The 8,483-nt window shown below is 41.1% G+C and overlaps 1 protein-coding gene across 1 annotated transcript; it reads right to left on the reverse strand.

Moving 5' to 3' along the window:
• Positions 1 to 1,173: 1,173 nt before the first annotated feature.
• On the reverse strand, positions 1,174 to 7,759 carry T265_15273 (hypothetical protein; the record flags this gene model as incomplete). The annotated part of the gene is made up of 2 exons (XM_009177363.1): positions 1,174 to 1,288; positions 7,577 to 7,759. The coding sequence occupies 2 exons, from the start codon at positions 7,712 to 7,714 to the stop codon at positions 1,190 to 1,192; spliced, it is 237 nt and encodes a 78-aa protein (XP_009175627.1).
• Between the last annotated feature and the right edge of the window lie 724 nt (positions 7,760 to 8,483).

An 8,483-nucleotide genomic window follows, 5' to 3' on the forward strand; every position in this document is an offset into this window, starting at 1 on the left:
ATTCTAACAATACTACTACTGAAAATAGTAACTATGATAATGAAGTACTAAGTCTAACCAAAAATTACTATGCAAAGACACCGAACACGTTTCGGAGCGATAAGGTTTAACTTTTCAAAAGTCAGTTCGAGATCAAGTGTTGTAATACTGGACCTTCAAAAGAGATACGTTATCTCAAATCAGTTCAATTGATGCACAAGCTATTATTGGGCTAGATCAAACCACTTCATCCATATTTAGTTTTACACAATTCGATTCCCCCACATATGCCATGAGAATGATAGGAATACTATACTGACATGGAAGTTTACAGTGCTCTTCAGACAACTGGCCAGAATAGGATTTCAAACAACAGTTTCCGTGTTGTGGGTCACGGCATTGATGGACGCACCCTGCGCACTGCATGTTAGTTACATACCATCCAAATTGAACTCGCCATAAGCAATTTTCTATCGTCGTTGGATGAAGTTTCCAGACATTTAATGAATATCCAATGGAACATGTTGAGGAAAGGTATTTAGAAATGGACATTAGGGGAGGAACACTTAAAGTACGATGGACATTTCCGAACCGATCGAGCACTATGAAAACCAGTAACATTTTCAATCAACGGTGGATCTAGAACCATGCAATCATACAGACATACATGGATTTATTCAGAGTTTGATTGTATTGTCCTCGTATGCTGTTACACAAGGCTGTTTTAATCGTCATCCACTTGCGTGTTTTGTAGTAGCTTTTTGGCCTGCGATCTCAAAGTCGTCCTTGTCCATCTATCGATGGTCAGTCAAGTTAATGATGCATTACAGGAAGGCCAATTCGTGTGTACAATTTTGGAAATAAAAAAACCGATCGCCTTCAAAAGAGGCCTGCTACACGGAGGGGCATTAGCATTCAGGCATGCCGTTATTGGATGAAGACACTGTGTGTGATATGATCTGAGATGGATGCCAACGCCTAAACATTTCACCACTGTTTCCGTGTTTCGACCACATTTGATGAAAAACGTTAGTTAGCCTTCAGCCTAAGCAAAACACGATCATACGAATGGATCTTAGAAAGACCATTCAGCAAAAGTTCACCACTGTGTGTTTGGACCACATTTGATGAAAAACGTTAGTTAGCCTTCAGCCTAAGCAAAACACGATCATACGAATGGATCTTAGAAAGACCATTCAGCAAAAGTCACTCACTCAGATGGTGGCAGAGGATTTAGTCCGAGGGCAGTGATATATTCATTTAGTGTCACTTTTCCGTCGGCATCCAGATCAAACAAGTTCATAAATTCCTGGAAAAAAAGAGGAAATTTATCCAAATTTTTTTTAAACAGAAGTAACTAGTCGCCTAATGGCCAGATAATCATAGTATTTACATGGCCGCAAAGAAAGGTATAATAGAAAAATCCTCCTTTCATAGACAGTTATCGAAAACAGCACCTACACGTTAGGACCTTTTCATCAGTTATACAATACTTTTCAATTAAAATACTTGAAAAGCAAGGAAAGGAGACCAGTCCTAGAGGATCTATCCCCTATGTCCCACATAAGATCAAACAGAGCACCGAGATCATCACCAACGCCTCATTGCTTTTACGCCACCGTAAGAAGAGTTTTGTCATAGGCACTGGAAATGTCCCCGTGCCTTTCAGTCTCCAAAACATACAATTTTACGTTTTATTAGGTAATGTTTCGCAGGTGAAAATCGGCTAAAACTGCCTTATACATCCGACATATATCAACCGCATAGGGAGCATGTAAGCACAAACCGGATGGTCGATCGTAGCACCTCACCCACAACTCTTATGCAGGACATTAATACCGCGAGACGGTCTACGCCAAATTACTGGTGTGTGTCGTTCCTTCTCCAGGTGAACTCTACACATACTATTGAAAGGTGGAGCTATCAATTGGTCAGAGTGCAGCTGGCTCTGACAGGAAATTCTTTTTGATGTTGTCCGTACATAGTGTGCGAATGTGTAGATTAGTAAGTGCAATTTAGTTATGGACTGAAAAAGGTTGCTGGAAACCTGAACAGGCTTTGTTGATGACTTACGACGAGAGTCAAACGCTTGGTTTGTCCAGATGGTCGCCAAATCTGTATTTCTTGGTTCTACGCACAATGTGGTGCTTTGTGAGTTGCATCATAGTCTAAACCTCAAAACTTCGTGCGGTTCTGAATACATTTGATGTCATGCATCCAGCATGCGTGCTTGTGCTGCAGTTTTTACCTGGCACTGAGGATTTACCTGCTAAAATCACGAGCTTTTGTTCTTCTGACGTGCTCACCAATATTGGTTTGAACTTGTCTGACAGTCTCCCCTTAAATAACCTTATTGGAACAGTTGTAACTGATTTCATATTCAGTTTGTGATTCTTTGTGTAAAGAGCCAAAGCTATACAGAGTGCAATTCTTCTTTTATGGAACAGTATGATAATGTTGGCTTCACTCATAAAACTTAGAACGGCTTCAGAAGTTTGTGTGTTTGGGAAACACTGGTGCCAACCGCTGCAAACGCTCTGTCCCCAAACTCGATCAGGAAACTTGAAAGAAGAACCGCTCAGAAACTGATTGTGAAACAGGTCTGAAAGTACAGACATGATAAACAAATAGTGAACGATGAATAAAGCCTACCAATAATATGAGTGATGTGAGATAGACGATAAGGTAATTAAGCCATGAAGTTGCTGCAGAGAATGTCGGTAGATATCACCACTTTATGTGAAAAACCTATTTAAATCTGCACTACTTCAAAGGATGTAATGTGGGTTGGCCCCATATGAGGGCACACCTGTGCTATTGGACACGAGGGTGTTTAATTCACCGGATTAATTTTTTGATAATAAATGGACCTGGACGAACTTTTCCACAAATTTTCGCTTTAGTGGTGTGTCGGGAATTATTCATTTCACTCTTCAGTCTATATGCAAATCTGGATGTGCCTTACTCTTAGTATGATCTGTCAAAACAAACTGACTGAAAACATACACCTTTCAGCGAATGGCATCAACTGTTGCTAGGCTGTTAAATTCCAGGTCGATTTTATCCTGTACCCGCTAACGATCACGCTCTTCATTTTCGTGGTACGTGCCCTTCGGTCTTCCTGACTTTGAAGTTGTCAGTTGTGAGAAATATGCGTCGGAAGCATTCATTCTCGACAGAGAACTTGATTTCGGTTGTTTTCACATAAACACGAAATTAAACACATCAGAGCCCCAGTGTGCAGCCAGATTGAATAAAATGTAAAATACCAAGTGTAAGTTCTTTTTGCAATGACTTTCGCCTGCATCTCCTTAGAGTGTTGCGGCGTCAAACCTTGGACTGCAGTTTTTGGATACGTTGTGACCAAGATGAATAGATTTGTGATTATTACCCTAATAGAGATGGAAATGGACCTCTGTGGGGGCACTTTTGGCCTTAGAATACGGTAAACGAGAGATTCAGCTAAGTTCTCGGTTAGCCTCCCTTTGCTTTGTAAGTATGTGCTTTGTTTCACATAAGATCAGTAATGTTTATATGGCAGATTCAACGCAACACTCGAAGGAGCATCTAAAACACGAACATCACAAGACTGGCAGATATCAGCCCAATTTTCTATCCGACACATTCAGTAACAACACTATCATGGCAAATGCCTTTTTGCGCTAGTACTGGGGCCTAAATATTCAGAAGGTTCTGAGTGATACAAGCAGTCTAACGTTCTATCTACACATTCAGTAACAACACTATCATCGCAAATGCCTTTTTGCGCTAGTAGTGGGGCCTAAATATTCGGAAGGTTCTGAGTGATACAAGCAGTCTAACAAATGAAAATTGAAGTCGGTCGGATACCACAGAACAGCAAGTGATGTATTCCCGATTACTGACGGTTGATTATGAGTTATTGCAGGGAGCTTTGCTTTGATCAAGAAAAGTGAAACTCGGTTCACATGGCAAAGCTCAACTGAAACATTTTGTATGCATATTAAGTTTTCATGGTTTGCCAGAAATTTGTCAATTTCTGTTTTTTTTTGGTGTAAAATTCGGTGAAATTCGTAGTGCACAAGTTAAACAGGCCCTTTGGTTAACATTCATACATCATCAGCACTGTTGATACGCTGTCTAAGTTGGCGCCCTTTGTTTTATTCACACAGAGAGGCTTTGGGATTTTCAGTGTCTCGTCCATCAGCTGTTAAAGTGAATGAATCACAGTCTTTGCCTCAATACGATCATTTTCCACGTCGGTTATGTCCACTGTTTCATGACTGTCTAGCAATGCTTGATCCTTGAATCCATGGTCCACACTAGATGGGACACTTAAATGAAAATCTCTTCCATCCGGTAATTTGCTCTGTACAAAGCCAAGATTACAATAATCCTTTTTCCTAACCCGAAAGATTTCACAGAGGAATCACACGGAATTTTCAACATGCTCAGAGTTAAATAGAGTCAATCCAAAATATACAAACAAAAAACATGCTGTTGGAAGTGTTCATGAACCAGGTATGGTGGCTGATGGGGACGATTATTAACAAAACCGTAGTCCGGCAACCAGTTCATCCAAAATGCACCGTGCGGTTTTCTACCATGTCAACAACTAAGCGAAGGGTTTATTTCCAGTGGATATTTACATGTCCTTTACTGTACTTGTAGCGACCCGGTCACCCACATACTTGATTGTTCAACTCACAGTCGCTCACTGGATCGCGAGGCTTGTTTTTTTTCTCACATTCACAAACACGTCGCATTAAGCTGACTCATCGGACATCGATTGTCTGCACCGCCTAGTCAGCGCAGCAACCACTCATTTGCCGACGCGCCCACATACACGCACTGGGACCTAAATAAAGGCAAACCGAACCCCGTCAAGACAGACTCGCGCGCGCGCAGGGAGCAGGACGTCAACCTCTCCACAAGTCCACGGACAACCATGGAATACGTGTAGCAGCCAGACTGCGGAGAAAACACGTTCCCACCGTCCGGACTTTCACCAAGGAACTCACATACGATAAGTTCCCTTTTGACTCGCTCTCATTTCGCACTGTATTTTTTTATACGCGTTGCAACCCTCCACTGTCCACCATACTAAAAACTTCTATTGGNGCAGGACGTCAACCTCTCCACAAGTCCACGGACAACCATGGAGTACGTGTAGCAGTCTAACTGCGGAGAAAAGCACGTTCCCGCCGTCCGGACTTCCACCAAGGGACTCTCGCACCCGATAAGTTCCCTTTTTGACTTGATCCCATTTTCGCACTGTATTTTTTTTATACGTGTCACAGAAATACTAAAAACTTTTATTAGTGCACATTCACCTTCTGATTTGTATTTTGGCTATCACCAACTGTGCACTAATATATTCTGTTGGAATTGTGAATCATAAAAAAGTTTTCTTCGACCAAAAGGGACTGAAAAACGATTTTAGGTACGCTATCCTTCTCTCAGAAGAAGGACTGTCTAATTTAACTTCTCGCAAATCTGCTTGGGGTTATCTTGGATTTCCAGCCTAGCGAGCTGTTATGAAACCCACAAGAAACTCAGAAATCGAGCCACAGCACTGACTCTCTCATGACTTTCAAACTGCCAAGAAGAGTTGTGTAAGGAGGGAAGTAACTGAGTTTGCGTTTTTCGTGTACAGACATACTTGGATTGTAATAATAGTCTACAGAGAGTTGCCCGTTAGAATCAGAGAACAGTTTAATGATAGAATGGGTCAGGGAAAAAGTACATAACTTTACAAAGTGGTGGATGACAGATATCACCTAAAATGTTGTTTCAAATTTTGGCAGAAACACTAACTTTGAGTTTTTTTTTGTCACTTGCCATGTTTGTAACAGAACAACAAAGCATGTTGGGAAGATTTACTTCCGTATAGCGACATTTCCGTGACGGGATCATTCATGCACTAAAGTTTCTTGACCCTAGAAGCCCGCGTGACAAATTAGGCAAGTATTGAGGAGTTGTGTGGTAATACAGAAGCGGAACGATTCAGAAGTATTCGCAAGCAACCGGTTTCAAATACCATGTAGTGGTGTGTGATCGCACGTGTATGTTCAACAAGTATGTTCAACATAGGCTGCATTTATTCATGTTTGGATTTTCGCCAAAGCATGGGGCTACTCTATAAACATCCATTCTTAAATCAGGAGGAGAGTGTCCGAGTTTTTAGGAGTATTCATAGAGTTCTAAACGTTTACAGGATCTAATGAACAGTTCCCAGGATTCAGGGAAACCTAGTCAAACTTCGGGAACGTCTACATTTAGGAGCCTTTTTCACATCAACGATTGCATCAGATGACAAGATGACAAATCTTTTGGCAGGAGTAATGCGTGTTTGGGCTTTGTAGCTGGAGCTTGGGTTCGGTAATAAAATGCGTTTATTTTGTTGCCTGTTGAGTTGTACGCTTTAGGTGTGGAAACTAAAAACAAAAATTTGGCATTCTTTTGAAGCCTGAAAGTGACTTGTGAAAGGGGACACTCTCCCCTTGACACAAATGAGCAAACAGAAGCATGCCCTTGATTTCAACACATTTGTCATCTCGAAGTTTATAACCGCCATCCGTTGAAGGATACATTTTTTGTTGATTTCATGAAGTTTTCCTGGTCGTGGTGCATTCCAATTTGCTTGAACCACATCTTGCCATTCGTACATGAAAGCAAATACCATTCTTTATAAGGAATCAAACGGCAAGGAGCAGTGCGTTGGAGTTTTGTCCCAGAGTAGAAACCAAATACCTTCTTCCCCTGCAATGATCTTTCGGCGTCACGGAGTAATATCATGTTTCCTGTATTGTCAGTTTGTTATGGGTCCTACTATGATGACTGTGATGGAACATGAAGCAGTTTTTGTAGTCCCACCCGTACGCAAATAGTAAACCGTGCTGGGTTTGAGTCCAGATCGGAGGTTAAGTGCATCACAATGATTCGTATGTCTAAGACAGGCTAATAACTGATCGAGTTCGATGGAATTCTACGTGGGGTTATATATGGACTTGTACTAGTTGGCCGCTAAGGTACATTTAGATTCTGGCTACCTAACCCAAGAGATGAATATACTCAACCACCAGGTGCCCACGCACAAAACCATGGTAGTGAGAATCCTCTGCACTCATAAACATCTTAGTAAAGTGTAAAAAGAAGCTACTATGTAAAGACAGATATATATATATATATATGTATATATATGAATGAAGTGGAATCCCGTAAACGTCATATTCCTTGCAATTTGATTTTTTGAATGCTAGGCGATCTGCTGATTGTGATGACCCTGATCCTATGGTTGGCGATGTCGATGTCGATGATGATAAGCATTTTGAGACTGGTCAACTACTGTGCAAGATTCGTTGAACACTGAAAAAAACCCAGTTTGACAATCCATACATGGCAAAGTTTCCTTGCTACTCTAGTGAATTAAGCCCAACCACTCAGAAAACAATGTTTTGTGAAGTTTACGGTAATCGGCTGCTTTTTGCTGGCTAACAGATATCAGTCTAAAAAGTTTCAGTTCTGCACACAACTAGAGAAAACGTCCATTGTTACAATATACACCGTAGACCTGGTTAAGAAAAAATAGAAGAGTGAGCTTCTATAGTCAACTTACATCGACGGCGGCCGGCGGGAGTCCTGAATTTTCTACGCATGTACGAACTTCTTTCGAACTTAGGGCTCCATTCCTATCTGTATCCATCGCATGGAACTTACGCAGGAGTCTTTCTCGCTCATGTGAACTAAATCGCATCTTAGTGATTTCGACAACTGACACCGATAGTCCGACTTCTTGAGGCGACCGAGTTAGGCACACTTCTGTGTCTACCCAATCAGTATTTGTATCAGTGCCTGGTTCACGTGACCAAACTTACCAACCAATCTGCTTACGCTGCAGTACGTAGTCTCACATACGTCTATTTCAATGATTAACAGATGTTGAGTTTTGTACTTGAGTTCCACACATACACTTGGTCGAAATTTTAGATCTTTTCAACCACAAACGGATAGCCTTTAAACAGAAGGTGCGCAAGCTGGAAATCATGATTCGGCTTCTTTAGGAACAGTGGATACAATCCGGTATCAATTAGATGAAATGTGAAGAATTCTAACACGTGGGAGTCTCGTTTAATTGGCACTGTCAGTCATATGAAGAGTGGATTGGAAGAGAGTGGAACTGGGTCGTTAGTGAACCCTATGGTTTCAAAAACAGGGTGACAACAACTCAAACTCTTGAAACCTACTGAAAGACACAAGAATGTTAATTCTTTTAGTGCCTCTTAAAGTAATTCCACAAAATAAGAGAAGTTGTCACTTTGTGTTTCTTTACGCCATCACTGTATGGTAGGTGAAGTCAGCTATAAAAAAGAACCGTCAACAAATTTGACTTGGGAAGTAATTTTTCTGATCATTTCCTTATTCTGAGACATAAGGAACGAAAAGTAAAGATGTCACGGTCATGCTGCTTTTAAAAAACTGGTGAAGCTTGCCTGACGATTATCTTGACAAATTCTTCTTTTGCC

This window comes from Opisthorchis viverrini (assembly GCF_000715545.1).
Source record: "Opisthorchis viverrini unplaced genomic scaffold opera_v5_422, whole genome shotgun sequence".
Classification (NCBI taxonomy): domain Eukaryota; kingdom Metazoa; phylum Platyhelminthes; class Trematoda; order Opisthorchiida; family Opisthorchiidae; genus Opisthorchis; species Opisthorchis viverrini.